Source organism: Eublepharis macularius, chromosome 10 (assembly GCF_028583425.1).
Source record: "Eublepharis macularius isolate TG4126 chromosome 10, MPM_Emac_v1.0, whole genome shotgun sequence".
Lineage (NCBI taxonomy): Eukaryota > Metazoa > Chordata > Lepidosauria > Squamata > Eublepharidae > Eublepharis > Eublepharis macularius.
Genome location: NC_072799.1, coordinates 75,908,949 through 75,927,006, shown reverse-complemented (window position 1 = coordinate 75,927,006; position 18,058 = coordinate 75,908,949). Strand labels below are relative to the sequence as shown.

General features: G+C 39.0%; 1 protein-coding gene across 1 annotated transcript in view; it reads right to left on the bottom strand.

The window, feature by feature from the left end:
* Positions 1-18,058, bottom strand: part of LOC129336562 (teneurin-3) — a 208,115-nt gene that overhangs the window by 75,227 nt on the left and 114,830 nt on the right. Inside the window, exons 14-15 of the mRNA XM_054989724.1 lie at positions 3,302-3,569; positions 1,857-2,000 (exon numbers count right to left, since the gene is read on the bottom strand). Coding sequence (XP_054845699.1) covers positions 1,857-2,000; positions 3,302-3,569 — 412 coding nt within the window. The remainder of the gene's footprint in view (positions 1-1,856; positions 2,001-3,301; positions 3,570-18,058) is intronic.

The following is an 18,058-nucleotide window of genomic DNA, read 5'->3' as shown; positions in this document are numbered from 1 at the left end:
AGATGGTAGCAGTTTTCAGCTGCTGACATGTCGTGTCCTGTAATGTCTATTTCTGTAATGTCTAAGTTCCAGCCTCCATGGGTAGATTTGCAGAAGAAAACAATTGATTCTCACCCACTGCTCTGGCAAGGTTAGAAGGGACCAGGGGGGGGAACTCTGACAGGCACTAGAGCACAGTCTTCTCTCTGCTCTGCAACTTGTCCACTGGATATAATCTTATGCTTTCGGTGCCAGAAGGCAAGGTTAAAATTCCTCCTCCTGTGATAGGTGAAGGTGTTAATGTCAGTTAATTAAGAATGTCTGTGAGAACTCTGTCTTTTATAACCTATGCAGTATCTCAATGGCCTTTTATCTACTACTTTAATATACCTTTGATAATTACCTAGGATCTTTGTGTGCAGGTTTGTAAAAAAGGCTGGCTTGTCATACAAAGAAAGGAAAAAAGGGCAACTGGGTATAGTGAAAAACTATCCAAGGAATCTCCTCAGCAATGGCTCTTTCCCCCTTTGGAGACGCCGTCAGTTGTCTCTGACTAATGACAAGACTGAATTTGTGAAGGGTCAAGGGATTTACAGAGGCAGGAACCCCTTCAGGCCTTCCTGAGACACTCCCAGATAGCACCAAGGCTGAAGACAAACGTGTTAAGACTGGGCAGTAATCAAAGAGATGCGATATTTCAAAGGGGAGCAATCTAGAGGTAAGGAAAGTGAAATCAGAGCTGAGGAAGGGATCACTGAACTGGGAAGAAGAAATAAGAAAAAACAAGGAGGAAAAGAAAGGGGAGAGATGCTATGGGGCAAGACAGAACATCTCCTTGCAAAGACTTGTATGCACAAAAATCTTTCTACTTCCTCACGACAAACTGACAATATATTGTAGCGCAATAATGGAAAAAAACCAATCAGAAAAAACTATATTTAGTGTACCTAGCATTATTACATGGGGTATTTACTGTACCTAGCATTATTACACAGCTGCTTTGGGTACGGACCATACTTTTCTTTTTAAACTTCATTTATGGTCTCCCTTTCCCACTAAGATTCGTGGTGGATTAGATATATCATAGTGTTTTCAAACAGATAATGAAGCAGGCTGATACTGAAAACAGTTCCTGCACCTTGGTACTGACTAAAGCTGGGTGTATAGATCTCACCTAAATTAAACAAGATTTTTTTTGGGATATAAATTATTAGGATCTTTTTTTTTAATTTATTTTTTTAAAACCAACCAACCAAACAAAAACAATGTACAGAAGTAAAATAGAACAACAACAAAGTCTTAGTGAACTATATACAATAAACGTCATGCCAATATAGTTAAAACAAAGACAACTAGCATTTTTTTTTCAATTATTTGATAGTCGTTTCTTCAAATCTGAGTAACAAAAAGTAAATGCTTAGGTGGAGAGTGATTTGTATTGGAAATGAATTCAATGAATGGTAACCATTTTGCAATAAAATCAGTTTCTTTCAAATAGTGTTCACTCTGGTATAATTCGTCATGTATTTTTTCTTGTATATAGTGGTCCCATATTTTTTCTAACCATTTTTCTGCTGTGGGAACCGTCTTTGATTTCCAATGTAAAGCTAGCAAGTTCTTAGCTACAACCAAAAGGTTGCTAATTAGATCTTTTCCTATTTGTGGAATTTCGAAAGTATCCCATACATTCAAGAATATGATCTTTGGATCAAGGGGGATTTTGTAGCCCGTTATTTCTTTTATATAACATAATATATCATTAATTATTAGGATCTTGGTGTGAATCAGACTACGACCTGACAAAATTTACATTATTATGAATTCACAAGGAAGCCTTATTAAGATGAAATATTAACATTAAGTTTAATCAATCTTACCATTCTGAACATCTAAAACATGATGCTTATCTAGTGTCCAGCCACCCATGTTGGAAGCATCCAATTCATAGCCTTGCAAAACAGCAGTCCGTTTTTCCCACAGTGTTAAATCCAAACAAGATTCATATTCATAGCCTACAGATACTGGAAACAAAAATTAAAACATCATCTTTCCAACAATAAATGGGTTTATTTTTTAAACGGAAAATTCATGTATTTAAATTTCTAATCTTATTCACATATGACTTCCAATTAATTCATTTTTTTATAACTACTTAATCATCAAGATTTTAACAAGGGCTAAAATATATACGGAATATAAAACCTGAAAGAAATACCCTTTAAAGTTTAAATTATCATTACATAAACAAAAGCTATCAAGCATTCCTTGAAAGTAGGGAGAGAGTTAATTTTTTTAAAAAGTCCAAGTTGGAAATGTTCCCTAGTTTCTCTATAAGAAATGTAAATAAACAACTTCAGTATAGTAAAAGATCCAAATTTTACAATATTTATTTATAATAATTTAAGATTACTAGAGTGCTTTGTGCTTCACACTGTTAAGAGGACACTATAGTGGTTTTTACTGTGCTAACTTTAGATATAAAGTGGAAAGAAAAGCTTTGTTTCAGCATATCTGGGGCAAGGATAGGGTTGCCAACCTCCGGGTGTGTGTGTGTATGTGTGTTGTCACTTGGAAATTAATCTGTGAGTATACTTTAATCTATAATTGATGTTTCAATAAATTTAACTGAATGACTGATTAAAGCTTCGAGTTTTCTATACATGATACTGATGCTCTCATAAACTAATTGGAAGGCTCTGTATAACAGCAGTTAAGACAACTGAAATAATTTTCTTGTTTGAAAGCACATCAGGCTACAAAAAGAGACTTTTTCTTTACAGTCTGAAGTCACTTCCAATTATTAGTTGATTTAGCTGTGATCATAACACATGCAACCTGATTCTCCTGTGGCCTTTATTTTGGAGGTGTACTGTTAACAAAAAGTTACATAGAGAATACCTAACACATGAATATTGAACAACTTTCTCTTAATCACAGCCAGGGCTTTTTTTCAGCAGGAACGTAGTGGAATGGAGTTCCGGAACCTCTTGAAGATGGTCACATGGCTGGTGGCCCCGCCCCCTGATCTCCAGACAGAGGGGAGTTTAGATTGCCCTCCGCGCCGCTCGGAGGGCAATCCCTTGGCGGCATGGAGGGCAATCTCAACTCCCCTCTGTCTGGAGATCTGGGGGCGGGGCCACCAGCCATGTGACCATTTTCTCTGAGGGCAACCCACTGAGTTCCACCACCTCTTTTCCCAGAAAAAAGCCCTGATCACAGCAAATATTTTTCTAACATATTTATTGATAGATATCAGTGGCAATTATCAAGACATTTAAAAAAACAACAATGTATCATCAGCGCCAAAACAAGCGAGACATACCAACAGCTTCAGACAAACCATAAACCTTCTGGTTATATGCATCAGTTTTATCCCATATAAATGTGTAAGCCAAATTTGGGGATGCGGGGAACCATTTCTGAAAAAGTCTCCCCACCACTGCCACCATGAGATGAACTTTCATTAAGTTGAAGGGTATCACAGACTGAGTCATGGTGATCTTAAGAACTGATTTATATCCTGCAGCTCTGGAGCTTAAGTATGACAATTTCAAGTCAGTTCCCGGGATTGTTGTCTCTTCATGTAGTACCTAAAAAACAAAACAGAAAAATAACAACACCATACGCGACACTGAACTTGGTTAGTACTTTACTGCAAACCACTGACATAATCAGAAACAATATATGAACTGTATTTTATAGGAAAATAAATCTTTGAAGAACAACAATAAAGCTGTAGTTTCATTATATAAACTGTTGGGGCATGATCCAACAACTTTGTTATGATGAACAGGTACTGAAATGTTTGTGTAACTTTATTCCCAACAGTAACTACAACCTGGGAAAGAACGTCATTTCCCCATGTACAAAAGACTGTGGTTTGCATTTTTATCTGAAACAAAAATATAGCTGCAATAAATGAATCACATCTGTCCATTTATTGTTCCTTTTAAACCAAACTTCCTCCCTTCACCACACCATCTCAAAAAACTGGTTCTCAAATTCAAAAGCAACATAAAGGAGGCGCTGCTTGTGAAACACAACCTCCAACCTCCCTTGTTAGTGTGGAGCTAACTGCACATTCTTTCGCATCCTGTCCTTTAATTTTTTTCATATAAAATAGTTTTAGTTAATACTACCTCTTTTTTTGCCATCCTCCATATATTTAATGTTCTATCCTGCACAACTATTTCCTACTTAGTATTTATTCTATTTGAGTACTCAGTTTTTGCAGTGTTCTTAAGCTTGGATTTTGTGGAGTTATTTACTTTAGAAAGGGAATTTACACCTAAGGAGACTTACACCCATAGATGAACTTGGAAGGGTATATTGAAGGGTGTAACTCTGCTTAGCACTGTGATTGCTTCTCGAAGACACCCTCTTCCATTTCCCACTTTCCCTGTATCTTTTCAAGTTTATCGAGAAAGACGTTAAATTGTCCTTCAGTGGTTCGAGAATTATTTAGAAGGGAATAGATAGGAAGAATTATCACATGATTCCAAGCTAGTCGCTGTCCTTGGCTTTTTCCTAGTATTATGGCTCAAAAGACTTTGTGGCTATTTTTTAGTCTTTCTCATCCCACTGTCTTTTAAATACCAGTTTAGGGTTGATGGGTCTGCCAGAATGGCAGGAGACCTCTTGCCAGAAACCCTCTCTTCAGGAGCAAAATAAACACAAAATCAGGGTGTTGTCTCTTCTAGGGAAAACTCTTTTAAGTGATGTTAGTCCTCACTAGGAATCATTGGAAAGTCTGTAACAACAACAACAACAAGCTTGTGCTTATATACCCATCTTCAGGACAGATTAGTGCCACACTCAGAATGGTTAACAGTCAGTGTTATTATTATCCCCACATCCCTGTGAGGTAAGTGGGGTTGAGAGAGCTCTGGAAGAGCTGTGACTGACCCAAGGTCACCCAGCTGGCTTCAAGTGCAGGAGTGGAGAATCAACCTCTGTTTTCAAGATTAGAGTCCTGCTGCTCTTAACCACTGTACCAAACTGGCTCTATGGCTTTATCACAAAGTGTCCGCAATTCCTATAAAGGTGCCAGTACACATCATATATGGTTGCACTGATTTTCATCAATTCCCCCCTCAGGACTTGGGAGATTTCCCCCAAAGGTGCTAGTACTCAGTACTGGGAAGTACTGCCACAATAAAAGCCCTGCTTCTGTCTGATGTTTCTGACAAAGATCATTTGAAAGCAGTTAAGAGTTTTAATTGCATCATGACTTCACATATTTTGATTTAGGAAGCCACTACTGTTACAAAATATAAATTAATTTTATGCAAATATATTTGTAGGATATTATATACTGCAGAAAATAATTTTTGTATCATTCAATGACTTTAGTATCCCCAATTACTTACCCAGTTGAACTGTGGCATTGACATCGTGTTGGTAATCAATACCTTTATTTCAAGTTATATTGCAAACACATTTTAATCAATGTTGCTCTACACAACTGTAACATGCGAATTGGACATAAAGTATGCAAGTAAATTTTAATGTTCTGAATCACCAGTTTTATCTTTTAAAAAGAAAGTTCAAATATGAATATAACCAACAAAGCTAAATATCTGATTGGAATAGATTTCCAGGCAATAATACAGAATCACAGAAATTATGGAAATTGGTCAACTGACTCCTACCAGTATCAGTATAGTTTAGCTAATTTTAAATCCAGAGATGCTGTTATTTGTTGACTTAGAATTTATATGCCATAGAACTATGCCCAGGGCAGCTGAAAATAAAAAAAACAAGTACAACACAAATTAACAAGGTGCTAAAACAGAGACTAAAACTAGAAACAAAGTTCTATTGACATGTCTAATAAAAGGGCTTCCAAACCCAAACCCCCAAACCTTTAATCGATACTGGAAGGCTTGCAATTCGGGGGCTAAATGCAATTCTTGTGGAAGGGTGTTCCAAAGATGAGTGGCTGCTGAGAAAGGCATTACATGGGTCCTCACCAGATGTTCCTTAAACGAAGAAGGTTCCTGCAGCAGTGCCTCCTTGGACAAGGCTGATGCATGGGTACCAAGTAAGTGGAAGTGACTCTTCACGTACTTTTGGCTTTGAACCGTTAAAACCAGTAATTTGTATTAAGCCCGCCCTGTCTCCAAAAACACCTGGAAGCCAATGTCGTCGGTATAACATGGACATCACATGGTCTCTCTGATCAGCCTCAGTAAACATTCTAACTGCCACATTCTGAACTATCTTCAGACCCTCTTCAAATGGAGTACCATGTAGAGGATATTACAGAACCCAATCTGAATACAATCAAGGTATATGTTACAGTGGCCAGGTCAGCTCTCTGCAAGGATGGCCACAGTTGGTGAACTGGGCTAATAGTACCATCCAAAATAAAAGTTACACCCTTACAAGTCCACTGGAGTCCCTGGGTACTGTTAGCAGATCAAAAGCACTCCTAGCCTCTCTTGTACATAAATTTCTAGGGACAGGAAAAAGTTCAAGAGTAGTCCCCAGCAGAGAGGGGCACGAACTGGGAAAATGGCAGTTCGTTGCAGTTTGTGGTTCATCGTGTTTCACTAATCACGAACCGGCATGAAATTGCCTGGTTCACGAACCAGTTTGTTTGGTTTGTAAAAATGTCACTTCCAGGCAGCAGAAGCTCTGCAGAAAGCCCATCCCCCCTTGTTGCCTAGGAAACGGATTGATCGGTGCCAGGCTGACTGCAGTGACAAACCAAAAAACGAACCAGGCTAAAAATCATAGTGGTTCATTGTGGGTTGTCAGAAATGCCCTCCGACGAACCACCAGTTCACAAACCAAAAAAACCTGGCCCGGTTCATGTTGAACTTTGGTTCGTATTTCAGTTCGTGCCCTTCTTTGGTCCCCAGCTATAAACCTGTTCTTTCAGTGTGAATACAACCCCACCTACAACAAACTGTACACCAACCCACAACACTTTGCTTTGGTCTACACAGCCTGTTTTCTGAGCCTGAAAGCATTATGTCCATATTGTAAGCATGGAGAGGGGGTAGCGCCCTCCCCCAAGGGCAAAGGCAAAGTCCCAAGATGTTGGCTGTGCTGCTGTGTCTCAGCTTACTGGCCAGTGTCTGGCCAAGTAACACCTCTCTCTCTCATTTTTTTTTACCAGCACACCAACATCTTACAGGTAGATGTGAGGATTTTTTAAAATATTTACTTTATACTCTATTTCTCTAAATAGAATCCACTTAATTTTATTATCCTCCCCACATAATCTTGCCAAGAACTCAGCATTAGGTGTGAAAATTGGAGATACAGGGCATCTTTGCTGCATTAATCATACCAGTACAAAGCTACACAAATAATACTCATTTTTCTTAATTCCCACAAGTGATCTGTTATAAGTGAAGGTGGTTAAACGAATCACTGTATCATCTAGATTACATCTCCCAACTGTCTTGAATAGAGCCATTGCAGTCATGTCTTCTGAATATCTAAGAACAGGATGGCAGCAATTTTGATAGGAAGTTTAGGTTTTGAAATAACATTAATAAAACAATGTAAATTCCTCCCAGCTTCCTCTGCTGTAACTTGAGCATAAATTCAGAGATCAATAGTTTTATTTATTTAGAATATTTATTAGTGGTGTGCCTAATGGGCAAAATGAGCCAAAATTACACACAGAAATCACTGGTTTGGCTCATTAAAGCAGCTTCTGGAATGCTTTACGAAATCTGGGAGACAATGGATCCCAAAAACAAGTGTTGGCGGGCTCACATAATGGCAAGAAACTTGCTGCAAAGTGGTGCTGGTAGGACACGCTAGCACTGCATACAAGCAAGAAAGTCTTCCATTGTCAAACTGCACAGTACAGTAAAATTTAAAAAAACATTGCTTCCTTATAGCAAAGCCAGTAACTACCTTTGAGTTCTGCTGTTATACCATGTTTCCCTATGTCTTGTAGTTTTGTTTCCACAATGAGGGGTGAATCTTCCTCATCCTAATCTACTTTGCAGTACCCAAGACCTGTTTAAACCTGCTCACTGCTAGCTTGTTGTGATGAACCCCGCCTCACTCCCCCACTCTGAGGCAGGTTTTCCCACCAAAATCCAAGTTTGCCTGCTTTGGCTGAGCAGCCCCATGTACCATGCCTCTATTTGTGGTTTGAAAGTTTATTTTGTCCCACCCTGATAAGCAGTTCTAATTTTGGCTTTTTTGCCCAGTTCAGAAACTTGATGGGAGAAAAGCCCTCCTCTTCTGTATTGAAAATGGCACTGGATACTGTATAACGTTCAAAAGAAACAACAACTTTATTGAACAGGCAAGGATGGAATAAAGGAAGTCAAGGAATGAAAGTGCTGAGGTAAAATTTGTTGGCAGAATAGAATACTCTTCAAGTCACAGGCAATATAATTTCCTTGTAGCTTAGTTTCTATATTCTTAATCCTTGACAGTGAGAGGTTATTTTGGTTACAGCAACAATATTTGGTTATAGCAACGATGTTTCTTCAGGCTTCTCTTTTACAACACCAATGTTACAACAGATCTGGGGTCCTCCTCAGAGCCAACCCCATTTTACACACTGGTCACGAATTAATCATCTTCTCCTAAGAAGAATTAACCCTTCTTCACTTGGCTTGAATGGGCGTCTCCACTTACTACCCAAACACTCTTGCTACAAACAGACATCCAGTTTTATCATGGCTGTGTAAATGGATTTCAGCCTGTGCTGGTTTTTATACTTGAAATTCTTAACTAGAATTCTCCTTAAGACAATGATGTTACAGTTAGAGCAAAAGATTTCTTTCTCCTCACTCCAGAGGGAAACCTGTCTGACCTTCCCTGTCAGACTCACCCACAAACTCTGCACTACTCCAAATCCTGTCAGCAGCCAACGGTCATCCTGAAGGCTGGTTCTGAATGGCCAGTCAGAGAAGAAGGAACAGCCTGTCAATCAAGCTCTCATTCCAGGAAATTGTTAACTCCTTCCCTTCCAGTTTTCTGATTGCTGTGTTTAGGAAACCTTCTTTAAAGTGCATTCAGTCACACCTGTTCTTGCACTGTTTGTAAAAATGCAGAGAAAAGGAGGGCTAGATGTTGGTTTTTCCTTCATGGAAAGGAATGTTTGCCTTTTTTTAACTAGTAAAAGTGGGAGACTAGACAGGTTGCTGGCTGCCAGTCTCCCTTTCTAATTTAAACCGTTAACACAGAGTTAATTGAAGAAGACAAAATGGCAGGAAGAATTCATCGAGTCTTCTTGCTTTGCCAAAAAACTAAAAAATCTGACCAAATTGATCCTTCCACATGGAATAATGATTTGGAAAGCCTTGGGTGTGCATGCATGTGTGAGTGTGCAATGCACACACCGACTATCTCCCCGTCATTTAATGCTGGGTTAACAGTTTTAGTCAGAAAAAAACCCAAAGCCAGAAGGCTGCCAAGCAAGATGAAATTCCTCCTGGTGCTCCTTGACTCACTATCTTTGGAGGACTTCTTAAGTCATGGTGAGTGGTCCTGGGGCACCATGGCACCTAAGCGAATGACAGCAGCAGCCCACTGAATGGGCATGAATCAGCTCCACATGCCTGGGACCTCCCTTCTCTCCTTTAATAATTGCTTTTTCTTTCTAATTTTCATCCTAATCTGCGTAACATGAGTCTTTGTGGCTGCGGGGGCTTAGAGGATGAAGGAGATCCTTCCTTCCTCAAACCCATGTGTGCATGCCCTCATGAATATTGCGAGGCTGGCCTTTCCTTGCATTGTGGATAAAAGCGCACAGAAAGGAATGGAGATGGTGATGCTGGTGCTGATGGCACTGTGCTGTCTGCTGCTCCCCTCCCTGGCGCAAAGCAAACCATTGATCCCTATGAGCCCCTCAATGCCAATGCCATTGCCCTGGAAGCACTGAAAATGTACTCATGCATGCCACGCACATCACCTTCCCACCAATGGAGTTAACTCTAAGGGTCAGTCTCTCCCCTTTGCAGCATATTGTTTGCATGTGCAGACCGTCTTGCTGTTAAGGAAAACAAAATGCTGTTAGATGGCTCCTGACTGTGGGGCCTGCCTGCATAGCCTCTGCACAGTAAGTACCAAAACAAAACAAACATTTCAGTGGGGCAAGGGAATTGTTACAGCCTTGATCTGTAAGTTTTCATGTGCTTGAGGAGAAACTCAGTGGATTGAAGGGGTTTGGATACTGTCATTTTTGGTTAAGTGCAAATAGCCTCATTTCCCCATCCGTCTCGCTAAGAACAGTGTGTGCATGTGTGTGCACTGCACAGCATAATATTCACCTTGACACATGCTTTCCTCAAGCATTCCTTGGGGTCCATAAACAAAGAACTTCGCTCTCAAACTCAGAAGTGGGTTGATGGTTTAGAGGGAGGACTGTGTTCTGTGTGATTTTGGTGCCACGTGCAAAAACAGCTGCCCCAGAACCTTGTTTCCCCCTCCTTGAAAAGATGAGTGTGCATTTGTGCACGCGTAGCCAATGTACACGCAATGGGCCAAAAATCATGACAATGAAAAGAAACAAATGGCTCAATTCTGAGCTGGCACTAACTGACCCAGAACAAACCAATAATGAAACAAAATTATTCCGGAACCTCCAGGAACTTAAACAGAAACTTTCTTGGTGCACACCCCTAATATTTATAAGCTGCCTGTCAAATGAGTCATAAAGGGGGGCTACAAAATAATTTAAAATATAAAACCATTTCTTACAAAATCATGTTAACAATTTAAAAAAAAATTTAGAAACTCAGAGGCATAAATAAGGATATCATCCTTTATTTTTATCCAGTTCAAAGGCCTTGCAGAAATGCCTACAGGAATGGCACCAATGCGTTTATTTATCAAAAAAGTAAATAAGCTGCCAGGCAGGCATTGCTGCAAACATTTTTGTAACTTATATTTAACAGTGAACTGAAAAGCATGAATCACTTGCACGAGGTGTACCCAGTCTGAAACACGGGAGCCTTCCCACAATAATTCCAGAATATAAGGATATAAATGACTGGATCTAAAACACATAGGCAAAAATAATCTCAAATGAGATTATGAGAATGAGAAACAAATGAGAAAACTAGTCTAACTCCTCCAGGAAGTCATTTTGTTTTAGAGAGGTCATTAAAATGAAAATAAAGCAATACAAAATATCCTTTGCATCACAACTCAAAATCCAGACCAAAAAAAAAGATTTGAATTAACACTGGCTGATTCCGCACACATTGGATAATGCACTTTCAATGTACTTTAGCAATCATTTTGAAGTGGATTTTTTGTTTCACACATGAAAAATTCAGTTCCAAATGATCTTTAAAGAGGATTGGAAGTGCATTATCCGACATGTGCGGAATCAACTATAGAGCAGAAAAAGAATGATCCACACATCAAAAATCAAGATGATGTTTAACCTCAGATGATGGCGGCACATAGAAGCTGAGCCTCTAAAGAATGTAAATGTGATGTCTAAAACTAGTATGAATGGCAATCATAACACTCAAGGCAGGTGCATAACGAACATCTTCCTTAGAATGTTTTACTCAGCTGAATAAGGTCTTCATTCTCACCATTTAATATATATAAAAGCACCTAAATACAATAGGCATTTTACATAGATAATGATAAATTGGCCACTACTTGCAGGCTCACAATCTAGACAACGGAGACTTTTAGGGTAAAGTTAAAAATATACACTAAAAAAACTGGCCTAAAGGAATCTACATTGTATCTAAACTAAGGATAAGAAGAAAACAATGAAGATTTAAAAACAGGCATTAAGTTAAATGCCAAAAAGTTGGGGGGGGGGGAGGGTGTTTACTAATTTGTTTAAAGAAGACGATGAAGCTTTGCAAACATCAGAGGACAGACTTCCAAAGATAAGGATTTTCTATTGTAGAGAGAAGGTGAACACTGAAGCATGGCTATAAAAGTGGAACGTTACCTCACTTGTTTATAGACATGACCTGGTTTTACTTTCAAAATCTTGAGCATGCTCAATTTTGTTCATTCCAGTTAGTATACTGGCAACTCAGTTTGTTAGTATTACACACAGTATTACATTTGAAAAGTGAGAGTAAATACATAAGCAATTTACAGAGCATATGTTGAAAACAAGAATACTTTCCTCCTAAAACCATGTAGCTTAGGGAAAAGTTTCTCATGCTTTCTGATCAATATTCCCTCCTTTCTCATATCGGGAAGTGCAACGATTCTATCTTTTTTAGCGCTTTTCTTCCCTAAGAAGCGTGTGTGGGTGACGGTTAGACATGAAGGGTTTCTGCATTCCATGGATTAAGATAGTCAATCATCTTTATTTCATTCAAGACCTCCAACTGGATTAAAAATCACAACCTTAAAGACTGGAGGCTAAAGCTTTAGCTGTAAAGCCACCAAGCATATCCATTAAGATGAAAAGTTTTCTAAAAGAACAACTAGAAATCTTATCTCAGAACTCTATGGCACCTCTTAGACATAACAGAGCTCAATTCTCAGAGGTACCAGATTATCACTTACAGCACCTAAAAAGATAAATCATGGCTGGATTAAATCCATACACTAGTTGCCAATACCAGAGGGCTTCTTGGAAATGTAATCTGAGCTGATGGATAGCAGCCATCAAGGAAACTTTAGGAGAATTTTAAATGTTCAGCACTGGACCAATTCAAGCACTAATTTTGAGATCCGTAAATAGTTCCCTTGTCAGAAACATGAAGTGCCTGAATATTCAGGTAAGGGCAGAAAAGTTTTGCTTAAGAAAAATATTGTTCCCCAAGATTATATATTTATTGTCCCCTTTGATCAAATAGAGGGCAAGGTCTCAGCTCTCTCCTTCTCAAGCGGGCCTACCTCACGTGCCTGAACCCAGTGACCTAAGGGTCGTGGTTTGTGGACAAGAGAGAATTGTAAGGAACTCTGAACAGCAGAAAGTTATACAAAAATTGTATCTGAAAATCTCCCGTTATAAGAATTTTCCATAGCCTAGTCACATCACAGTTATAAGGTCAGAAAGTTGATGTTAGAAGTAATCAACACTCCTTAAATGTCATAGGGAAATAATGAATGATGGTGTTTATCAATTAAAGAGTTAACTAACAAGGACAGCCTTGTTCTGCTTCTCGCCACCAATCATCGGAGATGAGATTTTGGCCAAAATGATATCATCGGAGACAAAGTTACTGTATTTATCCGGCAAGGCCCACCCCCAGTCTCCTAAACAGAAAATAAAATTTTGAAAATAATGTTAAGGAAATTAATGCTGGTGTAATGATCTCCTGTAATATTATTTTTATCCACTGCTACACAAATGCATTTTTCCATAGGGACTGGTGTGAAGCTATTTCAATTCTGACGGATGCTGTCAGTTGGCTCCCCCATTAAAAACTGGAGCCAAATTCAGGTTCTACAGGAGTAAGCAATAGAGTTTCTCTTTTCTGAGTTATTGCTGTCTTTAGGTCCAAAGCCACTGAAAAAAGGTTCCTGGCACGGGTAATGTTATAGGAAATGAGATCATGTTTGCTGGGAGCTGTAGGGCCCCCATCGGTACTAACTTCAGCCCTACTCTTAAGGTGCTTTACGAGCATTTCTGTACTTATAGATGTAAGAAAGCAACTGCATCCCTGCTCTACAGACTGAACCATCACTGACATCTCTAATTTCATTATTAAACAGATGAAGCAAGCAGACATATCGGCACAGAGTACTCAATGAGGTCTGGTGGTAAATTAATTCACCGAAAGACTAATCATGACGAACTCAACTCTTCAGATACAAAGTAATCAGACTCCCTCAGCTAAGACAGGCTTCTCAGAAGCTAACCTTTCTTGACCTGGGATTGGGCTGCTCTGGAATTGCAGTCGTTAAGGGAATCACATCCCATCAGCTATGCTTAAAACAGAGTCTGTTACCGTGTTTGTAAATGAACAAAGTGCTAAGATGACAACTCTGGTGCATTTGCCCTGACACAAGCCAGATGAGTTTTCAAATTAAAGCAGCTTGAACTCATAAATTCTTCCTGGCCTCTGCAGCCAAGCTTTCCTTTGTGTTATTTTGCTCCACGAACCCATGCCATCCCAGTCACAAACAGGAAACACCTTGTACTGTGTACTGAGATGGATAGCAGCTCTGGTCACAGCACCTCCTTTGGGAGCCCTCACTGTCTAAGGATAGATTGGCGGTGTGGCAGAACAGCCTCACTGACCTGTGAGCATTGCCCCTCCTTGCCCTCTGGGGTGTCTGCGGTTCACCAATGGCAGTCCAAGTCTACAACTGGTATGTGCCCCCTCCCCTCCTACCTGTCAGAGACACTTTTTAAACTGGGGGTGATACAGTCCAAACCTACAAATAAAAGCATTTGTCAATAGGTGGCAACCTGAGAAAGGGCCTTCTTGGTTGTGACACCAAAATTATGTATTTTTCCCCCCAGGAAGATTCATCTGTTTCTGCCCTATCATCATCTTCTGAGTGAAGATTTATCTGTTTTGTTTGGCCTTCCCTCACTGACCCTCCTTGTGTATGTGTTTTAATTGTGTATGTATTTTTTGGATTGTTTTTAATTGTCTTTATAGTATGTTTTAATGTTTTTGTTGTTAGTCACCTTGAAGACCATAACCTGGGTGGCATACACACGTTTTAAATACATAACAAAATAAATAAGCATAATAAAATAATGTACTTAGCACTGATAACCAGAAGATGATACACTCTCAGTTCCCACCCACCTCACAGGGTGATTGTCATAAAGATAATAATAATACTTTGTAAAATGCTCTGAGTGGGCGTTAAGTGCAGAATTTTATTTATAGAAGGGAATGCAGGTGTGATTTGTACAATAGTTAGAGCTTCTATGCTCTTAGCTGCAATACATATTAATTTTAAGAGGCAAAGGTGAGCTTTTGCTGACCGTCAATGCTTATATACCTCATTAATTTTTGGAGCCACGTCTACAGCCTTGCCATACAGACATTGTTCCATAGGCAGCTAAACGTATTTTGGCTTTCAGAAGGATACTGTCACATTAAGCGAAGAGACCAAATCTACCATTTCATAAGACTAAGCAAATTTAAAAATGAAGAAATGCTGTCATACACCTTAAGTCCGAGTTTACTTTTGTGCTCCATTTTGCAATGAGACAGGGTGAAGCACTATCAGGTTTAATAATAATAAATAACAACATTCAATTTATATACTGCCCTTCAGGACAACTTAATGCCCACTCAGAGCACTTTACAATGTGTGTTATTATTATCCTCATGACAATCACCCTGTGAGGTGGGTGGAGCTGAGAGAGTTCCTAGAAGGTGTGACTGACCCAAAGTCACCCAGCTGGCTTCCAGTGGACACGTGGGGAATCAAACTTCGTTCTCCAAATTAGAGTCCTGCTGCTCTTAACCACTACACCAAACACTCTCTAAAACTATGGTAAAATCATATTATCTTCTGTTATTTCAACCCACTCCTCCCTTTCTTCTTCCCCCATCTCCTTCCCGCGCTTAGTTTCCCTGGTTGTGATTGTTCCTGTCCTCTGATACAAGGGCACCTGAGGTTGCTCAGGCAGGCAGTATACAAGTGATCAAGGACCTCTGAATGTAGCATGCTGGCATTCCTAATGCGAATGGTACAAACGTAAGTCATGCTGTCATCTTAAGTTAGGGGGATGACAGAAGAAAACTAAAGAACTTTTAAAACAGCCTTCCAAATCTCAAGATCACATATTATTATTTGATCATTCTCTCCTAAGAACTGAGAATGAACTATTTTTTTTTATAAAGTAAAAGACCAAGATTGTGCTGATTTATCAAGACTAGTGGATTTGGTGAGAGATAGATTTAATATTATGTATTGTGCATTAGAGATTAAAGCTCAGTGCTTGGGGGTTATATATACTTTTGGATGTGTGTAAGTTCTATTACTGAAGATAAGAGTTATGTGGGCACAGTATGTGAGGGGGAGAAACACCCAGTACTAAAGTAAAAGCCTTTATTACCTACATGTATCAATAGCACCAGCGTGCTTACCTGACATCAGAAATCTGCTCATATTAATACAATTTAAAAGTTAAAACTTTCCCTCTTGTAGAACAATTCTTTCTTCCAAAGCACTTTACCGCAAGCCTTGTAAATTATTAATTGTTATTGTTTGTAGCCACGAAAAACTCTTCATCAGTTACGGCAAAATATATATATATATAAGCTGCACTGCCATTGGGTAGCATTTTGAGACGATCTTTTGATCTCATCTGCAGCACCCAAATGCAGAGGCACTGGAATGATAAAACTGGCTTCTGCCTAATTATGTCATTTTTCTTTAGGCTTTCAGTGTACATCATTGACTGATTGTTTCACCTCCTTCTATCACACCATAGGAATGGTGTGAGGGCATTAGAAGTCTAAACTACAGTTTCTTAAGAGGAATGTTTTCAAACCCTTAAAGGAGGTTATATAACAAGCCTTACTTTCCATTATTATTAGTTTTGCAACCTGCCAGAGAACACATACTTCACTGTGTTGACTTGTTCTTTTCAAAGGACTTTTCATTGCGCAGTGTCTAAATGTGAGAGGGAGGCTACTTTTCTTACCTAGAGTCCCTCTTTGGCTAGTATCCTTCCTCACAACCTTAGAACAGCCTTTACCTCAATTTGGGCCATCTTCACTCATCTTAATTGCCTTGCAAAATCACGCAAAACTCACAGAACAATGGCGTCTTTGTGGCGCTATTTTTCGCAGCACGGTGACATCAGAAATCGCACAACGAAACCAAATCATGTCAGGAAATTGTGCCATGAAGATGCCATCGTTCCATGAGTTTTGTGCAATTCTGCGTGGCGGTTAAGACATGTGAAAACAGCCTTCATTTCAAACTACGCTTACAGTGCTGTCGCTTCGTCAAAATACCTCAAGCTCTTTGCTACAGTATTTGTGGAGCCCAAGTTGTAGAAGATCTACCACACTACCTATTATCCTGTTCTCTCTATGCAGAGCCAAGGACTAAATTCTTGGCAGTGTTTTTAATCGGTTTAAACTTCTCTTCAGATTCTGAGAAGCTCCTTTTTCTCCTCTCATTTGTTTCTCCTCTCTGTTCCACTTGTTTCTTACAGAGTTTCTCTTTTTTCTTTAGCAGCCAAGAAAATTGAGGCTAGAGCTGTCTCCACTGAAAGTAATGCTTTTATTTGATTAGTATTTGCTGGTTAGATCATTTTAATTTGTTGATATTTGTACATCTGTTTAATCGTTGATCAGTATATATGATTCACTTATATATGTTACACTGTTTTATGTGACTGGATTGTAACGGCCTTTGGTCATAGACAGTAAACTCTACCTACACTACCTACCTACGCGTACATGAGAGAGGGTGTTTAACGTCTCCTTGCTTCTTGCATCCGTCACGTTCAAATATACCTATGAAAGTGTATGGAAATATTTACATGAAAGAGTTTTATGGCATATGGGTGTGAAAAGTCTGGATCTGTCAAATGATGAATATCTTCATGAATGTTTTCTATGCTTTTAATTTCCTGATCATGCAAAGTCCTTAACTCTTATAATCCAACTGACTTCAACTGATGTAATAGGGACTCCACTGTAAGAGAAATTTTCTGGAAATATTGAAGCTATGAAAAAAGGAAAACGTGGCAAATATTGAAGTATATCAAGATGAGTAGCTATGTTAGTCTGTCTGTAGCACTAGAAAAAAGCAAGAGCCTAGTAGCATCTATAAGTCTAACAAAACTTGTGGTAGGGTATGAGTTTTTGTGAGCCACAGCTTTTGTGAGCCACAATATGAGCTTTTGAGAGTCACAGCTCACTTCTTCAAGCATGTTGTGGCTCACGAAACTCATACCCTACCACAAATTTTGTTAGTCTTACCGGTGCTACTGGACTCTTTCTCTTTTATGTTGAAATATATGCAATACTTTCTTATCAAACCTAAACTTATTTTGCTGCTTTAACAACACAAAATGCTTTATTCATAACTATGTTTGCATATATAATTGTACTGCCTGGCATAGTTTTGAAATTTAGAAATATAAATATCTTACAGTGCAATCCCTAAGTAGAGTTACACCTTTCAAAGTCCACTGACTTCAAGGAACTTAGAAGGGCATAAGTCTGTTTAG